This window comes from Thamnophis elegans, chromosome 6 (assembly GCF_009769535.1).
Source record: "Thamnophis elegans isolate rThaEle1 chromosome 6, rThaEle1.pri, whole genome shotgun sequence".
NCBI classification, from domain to species: Eukaryota; Metazoa; Chordata; class Lepidosauria; order Squamata; family Colubridae; genus Thamnophis; species Thamnophis elegans.
The window spans coordinates 2,504,702-2,517,201 of NC_045546.1; the positions used below are offsets into that span (position 1 = coordinate 2,504,702).

The 12,500-nt window shown below is 42.3% G+C and overlaps 1 protein-coding gene across 1 annotated transcript in view; it reads left to right on the forward strand.

Moving 5' to 3' along the window:
* GDPD4 (glycerophosphodiester phosphodiesterase domain containing 4) overlaps positions 1 to 12,500 on the forward strand; it is a 31,710-nt gene that overhangs the window by 9,601 nt on the left and 9,609 nt on the right. The window contains exons 7-9 of the mRNA XM_032219694.1: positions 6,628 to 6,773; positions 9,430 to 9,512; positions 11,685 to 11,835. Coding sequence (XP_032075585.1) covers positions 6,628 to 6,773; positions 9,430 to 9,512; positions 11,685 to 11,835 — 380 coding nt within the window. The remainder of the gene's footprint in view (positions 1 to 6,627; positions 6,774 to 9,429; positions 9,513 to 11,684; positions 11,836 to 12,500) is intronic.

Consider the following 12,500-nt stretch of genomic DNA (forward strand, 5'->3'; position numbering starts at 1 on the left):
CCTCCCTCCTCCTCCTCCTCCTCCTCCTCCTCCTCCTCCTCCTCCTCCTCCTCCTCCTCCTCCACAAATCCTGCCTCCTTCTATCATTGATGATGTTACCTAGTTGGGTAATGAAACGTCTGCAAGAAAACAATGAAGCTCAGAGAGCACCAAGGACCCCACAGTTCTCTTCCTCTTCCTCCTCCTCCTCCTCCTCCTGCTCCTCCTCCTCCTCCTCCTCCATCATAAACCCTGCCTCGATCTATCATTGATGATGTTACCTAGTTGGGTTATGAAAAAAACAAGGAAGCCAGATTCACTTAACAACGGTGTGACTAACTTAACAACTGCAGTGATTAATTTAGCAACCGTGGCAGGACAGATGGTAAAATGAGCCAAAACTCACTTAACAAATCTCACTTAACAACAGAAATCCTGGGTTCAATGGTGGCCGTAATTCAAGGACTACCTGTATCTGATAGCAATGGTATTTATATCTGCTAACACCCAGTATCAATTTCTGAAATCCCTCGTTGAACGCCTCTTAAGTCACATTAAATTATGAGGCTGAGGATTGCTAGGGGAAAAGTAATCCCTACATTTATTTATTAATAATATTAATAATAAACTGTAAACATTAATTAATTAAATTTAGTAGTACATGAATTACACAAAATGGTTGGCTATAACTAAGCATATGCCCTTATTTTACAGTTTATAGCAGTTTTACTACTGTGTGAAAGCCAAGAGTTGGAACTACACTGGTGTCATAAGGTAAATTCATTTGACTTCCTTCCAAATTGCCAATCTCCTTCCAGCTTGGGATAATCAGTCCTAGGAAATCAAATTCAATGTAGGAAAAAAAAGGCATACGGTTTTACACCTAGGTGAGAAAAACCAAAGGTACAGGTATAGATTAGGCTGAGGAATTCTGGGAGTTGAAGTCCACAACTCTTCAAAGTGTCAAATGATATGGTTGGCTGAGGAATTCTGGGAGTTGAAGTCCACAACTCTTCAAAGTGTCAAATGATATGGTTGGCTGAGGAATTCTGGGAGTTGAAGTCCACAACTCTTCAAAGGGCCAAGTGATATGGTTGGTTGAGGAATTCTGGGAGTTGAAGTCCACAACTCTTCAAAGGGCCAAGTGATATGGCTGGCTGAGGAATTCTGGGAGTTGAAGTCCACAACTCTTCAAAGTGTCAAATGATATGGTTGGCTGAGGAATTCTGGGAGTTGAAGTCCACAACTCTTCAAAGGGCCAAATGATATGGTTGGTTGAGGAATTCTGGGAGTTGAAGTCCACAACTCTTCAAAGGGCCAAGTGATATGGTTGGTTGAGGAATTCTGGGAGTTGAAGTCCACAACTCTTCAAAGTGTCAAATGATATGGTTGGCTGAGGAATTCTGGAAGTTGAAGTCCACAAATCTTAAATTGGCCACGGGTGGAGACCCCTGCTTTAGATGGCCTTGAAAAACGATTAATCTGGAGGTCTCGGTTTTGCTGAAATCGCATCAACGGTGCCACTTAAATCAATGAATAATTAATAATCCTCTTTGATCTCTTTAGCGCGTGGCCATCTTCACCCTCTTCCTCTCCGTCACGGGTTTAATGCTCATCACAATGTTTTGGGAACGTCAGTGGCATACGTTCTACTTGTCGTTTCAGGTAAGAAGAGAACTAAAATAATAATAATTAAAAGTGGTCAAATTGATCTGGCTTAACCTATTTTCTTTTTGAAACAAACCCATTTAAACAACAGAGGGATAGAATCAAGATTACGTGAAGGGTTAATACCACTTTATCATGCCTTGGTAAGGCCACACTTGGAATATTTGCATCCACTTTTGGCCACCACGAATGTAGAAAAGATGTGAAGACTCTAGAAAGAGTGCAGAGAAGAGCAACAAAGAGGATTAGGGGACTGGAGACTAAAATATATGAAGAACGGTTGCAGGAATTTTGGATATGTCTGGTTTAATGAAAAGAAGGATTAGGGGGGACACGAGTTTGTGAGGGCTTCATCACTGGAGGTTTTGAAGAAGGGACTGGACTGCCACTTTTCTCAAATGGTCTAATCTCTCCTGCTTGAGCAGGGGGTTGGACTAGAAGACCTCCAAGGTCCCTTCTAAATCATCTTGTTTGTTTCTAAATATTTACAAACCCTTTGCTTGATGATTTTTTTCAAGCACCTTCCCAGGTATTGAAGCCAACCTGATTTCTCTGTAGTTTTTTTGGCCTCCTTCTTTTTAAAAGACTAGTCGATGACCCGGTATTTATTTATAGGGGGGGGAAATGTCTGGACCAAACATAATTTCTAATGTTGGATTTTCCCCCTTACCAGAGGGAGCCCACTGGTGGAGTACTGTGAAGCCGTTACCATGGCAATTCCACTGAGCTGCACAGTAGAAACCATTTTACAGCAGTACGGTAGAAGCCATTTTAAGGCACAACAGGCTGTTAACAGAACACACACACACACACACCGAAGGGTAGAGCCATTAGCATTTCTCCAATCTCTTGGCCCTTTCCCTGTACTGCAAACACACTGGTCTTGTCAGATGTCTGCCATTTTTCTTTCCATTTGGCAGGCTATGCCTCTCCTTTTTCACAATTCCTAACCCTCCTACAGGTAGTCCTCAACTTACGACCACAATTGAGCCCAAAATGTCTGTCGCTAAGCAAGGCGGTTGTTACCTGAATTGTAACCCCATATTTACAACTTTTGTTTGCCACCGTTGTGTAGCGAATCCATTGAATTTTGATCACGTGAAGTGATAGTTAAGTGTGAAAAACAGTCATGTGTCACTTTTTAAGAACCGTTGTAACATCAAATGGTCACTAAATGAATGGTTGTAAATCGAGGACTGCCTGTAAAGTGTTTTTCCCTCCAGGGTTTCAATCCCTGGAATCCTTAGCAGTGGCGATGATGGAATGAAGACATTTTAAAAAATTTTACGGAGTTCTTCCTTTTTTTCTTCCTTCCTTTCCTTTCCTTTCTTTTTTCTCCTCCTCCTCTTCTTCCTCCTTCATCTCCTCCTTCTCTATCTCCATTTCTTCCTCTTCCTCCTCCTCCATTTCCCCCTCCCCCTCCTCCCTCCTCTTCTTCATCTTCCTCCTCCTCCCCTTATCTCCTTCTCCTCCTCCTCCTCCTCTTCTTCCTTCTCCATCTCCTTCACTATCTCCTTCTCTTCCTATTCCTTTTTCTCGTCCTCCTTCTTTTTCTCCTCCTGCATCTCCTCCTTCTCTATCTCCATCTCTTCCTCTTCTTCCTCCTCCCCTTCTTCCTCCACCTCCTCCATCTCTATTTCTATCTCTTCCTCCTCCTCCATTTCCCCCTCCCCCTCCTCCCTCCTCTTCTCCCCCTCTTCCTCTTCCTCCTCCTCCATTCCTCCCTCTTCCTCCCTCCACATGTTCCTCTTCCTCCCCCTTCCTCCTTCTCCTCCTCTTCCTCCTTTTTCTCCTCCTCCATCTCCTCCTCTATCTCAATCTCTTCCTCCCCCCCTCTTCCTCCTCCTTCCTCCTCCTCCTAACAGGTGACAGCTCCTTTCCTTCACGTGGTTGCCATATTCACCATGGTCCTGTTGGCGTGGCCAGTGGCTCTGCATTTCTTCCGGGTACGTGATAAAGGTAGTGTATCTCCAGATGAAAGTCTTTACCCACCGAAACGGATCTCCTACCTAAGCCCTTCAAGCGGATTCCTAAAACTGAGGAAATCCCCTGTGTTCCCTTGGGGCTGGTTGAAAGCAGAAGGGCAATTTTCCAAGAGCAGAGAACTGCATTTGAGAGACAGCAATCTCACCTGTGCTACCTGGCCCTCTCCCCCCCCCCCCTGAGATTTATTTATGGCAGAAATGAAACCTCCTTTGATGAAAGGCTAAAAGATACCAAAAATGGTTGCGGGAACTGGGTATGTCTAGTTTAATGAAAAGAAGGACCAGGGGAGACATGATAGCAGCTGTCCGATATCTCAGGGGTTGCCCCAAAGAAGAGGGAGTCCAACTATTCTCCAAGGCACCTGAGGGTAGGACAAGAAGCAATGGGTGGAAACTAATCAAGGAGAGAAGCAACTTAGAACCGAGGAGAAATTTCCTGACAGTGAGAGTAATTAATCAGTGGAACAGAAGTTGCCTCCAGAAGTTGTGAATGCCCCAACACTGCAAGTCTTTAAGAAGATGTTGGATAGCCATTTGTCTGAAGAGGTGTAGGGTTTCTTGCCTAGGCAGGGGGTTGGACTAGAAGACCTCCAAGGTCGCTTCGAACCCTGTATTCTATTCTATTCCATTCCATTCCATTCTATATTCTGTTCTGTTCTATTGTGATCTATTCTATTCTACTCCATTCCCATTCCCATTCCATTCTATTCTCTATATTTTCTTTTCTATTCTATTCTATTCCCATTCCCATTCCATATTCTATTCTATTCTATTCTCATTCCCATTCCTATCCCATTCCATATTCTATTCTCATTCTCATTCCCGTTCTATATTCTATTCTATTCTATTCCCATTCCCATTCCCATTCCTATTCCTATTCCTATTCCAATTCCATATTCTATTCTATTCTATTCTATTCTCTTCTCTTCTATTCTCATTCCATGTTCTGTTCTATTCTCATTCCTATTCCAATTCCATATTCTATTCTCATTCCATTCCCATTCCATATTCTATTCTATTCTCATTCCTATTCCAATTCCATATTCTATTCTATTCTATTCTCATTCCTATTCCAATTCCATATTCTATTCTCATTCCATTCCCATTCCATATTCTATTCTATTCTATTCTATTCTATTCTATTCTCATTCCCATTCCATATTCTATTCTATTCTCATTCCCATTCCATATTCTATTCTATTCTCATTCTCATTCCCATTCTATATTCTATTCTATTCTATTCTATTCTATTCTCATTCCTATTCCAATTCCATATTCTATTCTCATTCCATTCCCATTCCATATTCTATTCTATTCTATTCTATTCTATTCTATTCTCATTCCCATTCCATATTCTATTCTATTCTCATTCCCATTCCATATTCTATTCTATTCTCATTCTCATTCCCATTCTATATTCTATTCTATTCTATTCTATTCTATTCTCATTCCTATTCCAATTCCATATTCTATTCTCATTCCATTCCCATTCCATATTCTATTCTATTCTATTCTATTCTATTCTCATTCTCATTCCCATTCTATATTCTATTCTATTCTATTCTCATTCCTATTCCAATTCCATATTCTATTCTCATTCCTATTCCAATTCCATATTCTATTCTCATTCCATTCCCATTCCATATTCTATTCTATTCTATTCTATTCTATTCTCATTCCTATTCCAATTCCATATTCTATTCTCTTCTATTCTCTTCTATTCTCTTCTATTCTCTTCTATTCTATTCTCATTCCATGTTCTGTTCTATTCTCATTCCTATTCCAATTCCATATTCTATTCTCATTCCATTCCCATTCCATATTCTATTCTATTCTCATTCCCATTCCATATTCTATTCTATTCTCATTCTCATTCCCATTCTATATTCTATTCTATTCTATTCTATTCTCATTCCTATTCCAATTCCATATTCTATTCTCATTCCATTCCCATTCCATATTCTATTCTATTCTATTCTATTCTATTCTCATTCTCATTCCATATTCTATTCTCATTCCATTCCCATTCCATATTCTATTCTATTCTATTCTATTCTCATTCTCATTCTCATTCCATATTCTATTCTATTCTCATTCTCATTCCCATTCTATATTCTATTCTATTCTATTCTATTCTCATTCCTATTCCAATTCCATATTCTATTCTCATTCCATTCCCATTCCATATTCTATTCTATTCTATTCTCATTCCTATTCCAATTCCATATTCTATTCTCTTCTATTCTCTTCTATTCTCTTCTATTCTCATTCCATGTTCTGTTCTATTCTCATTCCTATTCCAATTCCATATTCTATTCTCATTCCATTCCCATTCCATATTCTATTCTATTCTATTCTCATTCCCATTCCATATTCTATTCTATTCTCATTCTCATTCCCATTCTATATTCTATTCTATTCTATTCTATTCTATTCTATTCTATTCTCATTCCTATTCCAATTCCATATTATATTCTCATTCCATTCCCATTCCATATTCTATTCTATTCTATTCTCATTCCCATTCCATATTCTATTCTATTCTCATTCTCATTCCCATTCTATATTCTATTCTATTCTATTCTATTCTCATTCCATGTTCTATTCTATTCTCATTCCTATTCCCATTCCATATTCTATTCTATTCTATTCTATTCTATTCTATTCTATTCCAGAGAACCAATCAAGAACTAAGGAGGAATTTCCTGACAGTGAGAACCATTGATCAGTTGAATGTCTTCCCTCCAGAGGTGGTGGGAGCTCCTTCATCACTGGAGGTTTTTAAGAACAGATTGGATGACCATTTTTCAGAAATGGTAGAGGGTCTCCTGCTTGAGCAGGGGTGGGACTAGAAGACCTCCCAGGTCCCTTCCAACTCTGTCATTCCGTGAATATGTGGAGAGGTCCCATTTCGAAGTGCGGCCACTAGGACCTGCTCTTGTTAACAATTCATGGTCTGATGATCCACCCACTTCATTCCTTCTGTCTTCTTCAGTCCTACAGACGTTGATCCTTATTCCTTACCTGGTCGTCCTCATCTACCTCATCTTGGTTCCCCTGGGCATGTACTCCCCCTGCATCCGGGAGAAGGGGACTCTGGGTCCCAAGCCAGCCCTGATTGGCCACAGAGGCGCCCCCATGGTAGGTGGAACCAGAAGTAACTCCCGTTAGCCAACAGAGGGGCTATCAACGCAAACCTCCCCCCAAAGAAGGTTCCCACAAGATGTGTTGACTCTAGAACTTTAATATTACACCAAGGAGAGGAGGAGTAGGAAAGAAGAAAGATGGGTAGAGAGGGATGGGAGAGAGGGTGGGAGGGAAAGGTGAGAAGGAAGGGGGGGAGTGGATGTGGAGAGAGGAGTGGTAGAGGGCGAGGGGAAGTAGGGTAGAGGGGGATGATGGAGGGAAGATAGAAAGTTGGAGGGTGGCGGAAGAATGAGGTGTATGGAGAGTGGAAGAGGTATATTGGGTTTCTATTTTCTGGGGTATTGTTGACAAGAGGAATGGATGCAATTATTGTTTAATGCTGTATGGTGCTGGCTATGTACAGTATACATGTGAGTGTATGAAAATGTAAATGAAAATAAAAAATTTGGGACGAACCTTTAATATTACTGGATGTCATGTGGGGGCAAGATTTGTATACGGTGGTCCATATTTGAGTGAAGAACACAGCTGGGCAGGGCCAGTGGTAGGTTTCAAATTTTTTTCGAACCTACTCTGTGGGTGTGGCCTCCTTTGTGGGAGTGGCTTGCCGGCCATGTGACCTGGTGGGAGTGGCTTGCCGGCCATGTGTTCTCTCTCTCTCTCTCTCTCTCTCTCTCTCCTTCTTTTTGTCTCTCTGTCCCTTTTTCCTTTTTTTCTTTCATCTCTCACTTTTTCTTTCTTTTTTCTTTTTTCTTTTTTTCTTTCTTTCTTCCTTTCTTTCTCTTTCTCTTTCTCTCTCTGTGTGAGTCTGTCTGTCGTGTGTCTGTGTCTGTGTCTGTGTGTGTGTGTGTGTGTGTGTGTGTGTGTGTGTGTGGTGGGTTTCAAAAATATTTGGAACCTCTTCTGTAGGTGTGGCTTGCTTTCTGGTGGAACCTCTTCTAACCGGTTCGGTAGATTTGACGAACCGGTTCTACCGAACTGGTGCGAACTGGTAGGAATAGCAATAGCAATAGCAATAGCAGTTAGACTTATATACCGCTTCATAGGGCTTTCAGCCCTCTCTAAGCGGTTTACAGAGTCAGCATATCCCCCTCACAGTCTGGGTCCTCATTTCACCTACCTCGGAAGGATGGAAGGCTGAGTCAACCTTGAGCCGGTGAGATTAGAACCGCCGAACTTCAGATAGCAGTCAGCTGAAGTGGTTGCAGTACTGCACCCTAACCACTGCGCCACCTCGGCTCTGAACCCACCTCTGGGCAGGGCTCTCCAAACCGGGCCCCTTAAAGACTTGTGGACTTCAACTCCCAGAATTCCTCTGGATTGTAGACTAAAAACATATGAAGAATGTTAGCAGGGTTTGAGTTTGGCTGTTCTGGAGAAAAGAAGGACTAGGGAAGGGCTGGCTCTGTACCGGTTTGGACCAATTCGGAACCGGCAGTGACCCAAGCGTGCCACGCCCCTGAACCAGTTCTCCCATGGCCCCGGCCACCTTGAATTTTGCCTGTGCAAAACAATTTTCATTGCAGAAATTTAATTTCTTTTAAACGTTTTGCACATGCTCAGACTTATTTATGTGCAAATGCGCACAGGGGCGGAGCAAATGCGCACGCACAACTTATGGGCAATTTTTGTGTGTGCGCTGAACCAACAGTAATGTTGGTAGCAAACAAACCCCTGGATGATAGCAGCATTCCAATATTTGAGGAGCTGCCCCTAAGAAGAGGAGGGGGTCAAATTATTTCCCAAAGCATCCGAAGGAAGGACAACAAACAATGGATGGAAACTAATCAAGGAGGGAAGCAACCAGGAATTAAGGAGAAACTTCCTAACAGTGAGGACAATTAGCCAGTGGAACAGCTTGCCACCAGAAGTTGTGGGTGCTCCATCACAGGAGGTTTTGAAGAAGAGGCTGGACAGCCGTTTATTAGAAATGGTGTAGGGTTTCCTGCCTAAGCAGGGGGTTGGACTAGAAGACCTCCAAGGTCCCTTCCAGCTTCTATTCTATTCTATTCTGTTCTAGTCTAGTCTATTCCATTCCATATTTCTGTTCTGTTCTGTTCCATTCCATTCCATTCTCTTCCATTCTATTGCATTCCATCCCATTCCATATTTCTATTCTATTCCATTCCATTCCATTTTTCTATTCTATTCTTTTTTGTTCTGTTCTGTACCGTTCTGTTCCATTTTTCTATTCTATTTTATTCTATTCTATTCCATATTTCTATTCTATTCCATTCCATATTTCTATTCTATTCTATTCCATTCCATTCCATTCTCTTCCATTCTATTGCATTCCATCCCATTCCATATTTCTATTCTATTCTATTCTATTCTATTCTATTCTATTCCATTCCATTCCATTCTATATTCTATTCTATTCTTTTCTGTTCTGTTCTGTACCGTTCCGTTCCATTTCATTCTATTGCATTGCATTGCATTCCATATTTCTATTCTATTCACTTGTCTGAAATGGGACAGGGTCTCCTGCTTGAGCAGGGGGTTGGACTAGAGGACCTCCAAAGTCCCTTCCAGCTCTGTTCTGATTCTGACTCAAAACAGCTTAACACAATTGTGGTGAGATTTATGTGCTAATTTAGCCCCGAAGTCCCTGATTCTTTCCAAATTCTGAATGTTTTGTTTTGAATCCTAGCTGGCTCCTGAGAATACAGCGATGTCGTTTGCCAAAAGCATTGCTCACGGCGCTATGGGTATGGAGACCGATGTTACCATTAGGTAAGCATGTTGGGTTGCGCAATCATGGCTTATTTCTTTAGCCACAGTTCTCAAGCAGCATCATTTCCTTAAGGAAAAAAAAAAAACCTTCAATCTTAACTTCATGAGGTTGGCTGGCTGGGTCCAAAGTCAGCCCTGTGAAATCTTCCCACCCATAAACCTGGTTTGTTTGATTGACTCTTTGTCCTTGACTAGTCCTAGATAGTCCTTGACTTACATCAGTTGACCTGTTCTGACCCCCTTCGTACCACACCAAAACACTCCAAGCCAAAGATACTTTACGGAATTTATTAACAGACCGACAGGTCCTTGGCAGCAATCCAGCACAGATAAGCCTGGGCAGCAATCCAGCCTGCCAAGCTAGCCGCGAGAGTTCTCCAACTCTAATGAATACGTTGACTCCTGCAAAGGGCGTGTGCACAATCATTCCTTTTATAGTCTTGAGAGGAGCCTAATTACCACCGGCTGAGTGCAATTATCTCCTATAACTGCGTAACTGTTCCTTACGCCTATTAGCTTTCCGGTGTCGGGCATCCAAGAACAACTCCCTTGTCTCCTCCCCACTGCTCCAATGCATGATGTCAGGATCACACTCCCTTGTCTCCTCCCCACTGGTCCAAGGCTCAGGCGCCTCCTGGTGGCCAACCAGCCTCTCTGCACCCTGCTCGGAGTCGGAACCCCGTCCAGGGTCCTCCACATCCTCCAGAGCCGACTCATAGGGCCCCTCGCTGTGGGAGTCTGGTGGCAGCTCCAACAGCTCCTGCTGGGCCACAACAGTGACCATTCAAAGTTATGACAACACTGGAGAAAAAGCGACTTATGACCGTTTTTCACACTTAAGTCTGTTGCATCACGTTGATCCTGGTCACAAGGATCAAAATTCGGACGCTTGCCAACTGGCTCGTGTTTATGACGGTTGCAATGTCCCCAGGGTCATGTGATCCCTTTCTGACCAGCAAAGCCAATGGGGGAGGGGGAAAGCCAGATTCACTTAACAACCACGCTCCTCAACTGCAGTGATTCGCTTAACAAACGTGGCAAGAAAAGTCATAAAATGGGACAAAATTCACTGAACTCACTTAGCAACATAAAGTTTGGGGCTCAATTATAGAATATAGAATAACAGAGTTGGAAAGGACCTTAGAGGTCTTCTAGTCCAGCCACCTGCCTAGGCAGGAAACCCTACACCACTTCAGACAAATGGTTGTCCAACATCTTCTTAAAAGCATCCAGAAGCTGGGACAAGTCACAGGAGCACCCTCCGTTACGCGGCGCTGGGGATTCGAACCACCGAACTGTCAACATTTTCTGATCGACAAGCTCATTGTCTTAGCCATCTCAATACTTGTATACTATCTGTATACAAAACCTCAATCCTTTCAGCCCTGGCCTTTATGCTGGCTACCTAATACAGTACTAATACAATAGCAGAGTTGGAAGGGACCTTGGAGGTCTTCTAGTCCAACCCCCTGCCTAGGCAAGAAACCTTATACTGTTTCAGACAAATGGCTATCCAACATCTTCTTAAAGACTTCCAGTGTTGGGGCATTCACAACTTCTGGAGGCAACTTCTGTTCCACTGATTAATTGTTCTCACTGTCAGGAAATTTCTCCTCAGTTCTACATTGCTTCTGTCCTTGGTTAGTTTCCACCCATTGCTTCTTGTTCTATCCTCAGGTGTCTTGGAGAATAGCTTGACTCCCTCTTCTTTGTGGCAGCCCCTGAGATATTGGAAGACTGCTATCATGTCTCCCCTGGTCCTTCTTTTCATTAAACTAGACACACCCAGTTCCTGCAACTGTTCTTCCTATGTTTTAGCCTCCAGTCCCCTAATCCTCTTTGTTGCTCTTCTCTGCACTCTTTCTAGAGTCTCCACATCTTTTCTACATCGTGGTGACCAAAACTGAATGCAGGATTCCAAGTGTGGCCTTCCCAAGGCCTTATAAAGTGGTATTAACGCTTCACGTGATCTCGATTCTCTCCCTCTGTTGATGCAGCCTAGAACTGTGTTGGCTTTTTTGGCAGCAGCTGCACACGGCTGTGGTGGTAGATTGAGGACTAGCTGCAAATAAAATGTGTCATGGCATCTTGATTTTGGCCTCCTGGATAGAGGTGGTGCAAACCTGCAGAGGGCCGATCCCACCTGAGTTTCTTGCTTCTCTTTTGTGACAGCTACGACGGCGTCCCCTTCCTTATGCACGACCACTCCTTGAAAAGGACAACCGACATTGACAGTTTCTTTCCTCATTTGAGGGGCGAAGACCCTGCTTACTTCACCTGGGATATGTTGGAGAAGCTCAATGCCGGGAAGTGGTTTTTAAAGGTAGGGTTGTTGGGAAGGAGGAGGCCAGGATGGATCGAGACTCTGGAATGGATCTCATGGGATCCCAGGAGGGAGAGGGAAAGACTGATGTCAACCTGAGAAGGGGGACCCGATCAGGAAATCAACTCCATGGTGGGAGGGGAGGGGGAGACATAGATAGCTAGATAGAAAAATACACGATAGATAGATGATAGATAGATAGATAGATAGATAGATAGATAGATAGATAGATAGATAGATAGATAGATAGATAGATAGATAGATAGATAGATAGATAGTTAGGTAGGTAGGTAGGTAGGTAGGTAGGTAGGTAGGTAGATAAGATAGATAGATAGGTAGGTAGGTAGGTAGGTAGGTAGGTAGGTAGGTAGGTAGATAAGATAGATAGATAGATAGATAGATAGATAGATAGATAGATAGATAGATAGATAGATAGATAGATAGATAGATAGATAGATAGATAGATAGATAGATAGATAGATAGATAGATAGATAGATAGATAGATAGATAGATAAATAGATAGATAAGATAGATAGATAGATAGTTAGATGATAGATAGATAGATAGATAGATAGATAGATAGATAGATAAGATAGATAGATAGATATTGAGATAGATAGATAGATAAGATAGATAGATAGATGATAGATAGATAGATAGATAG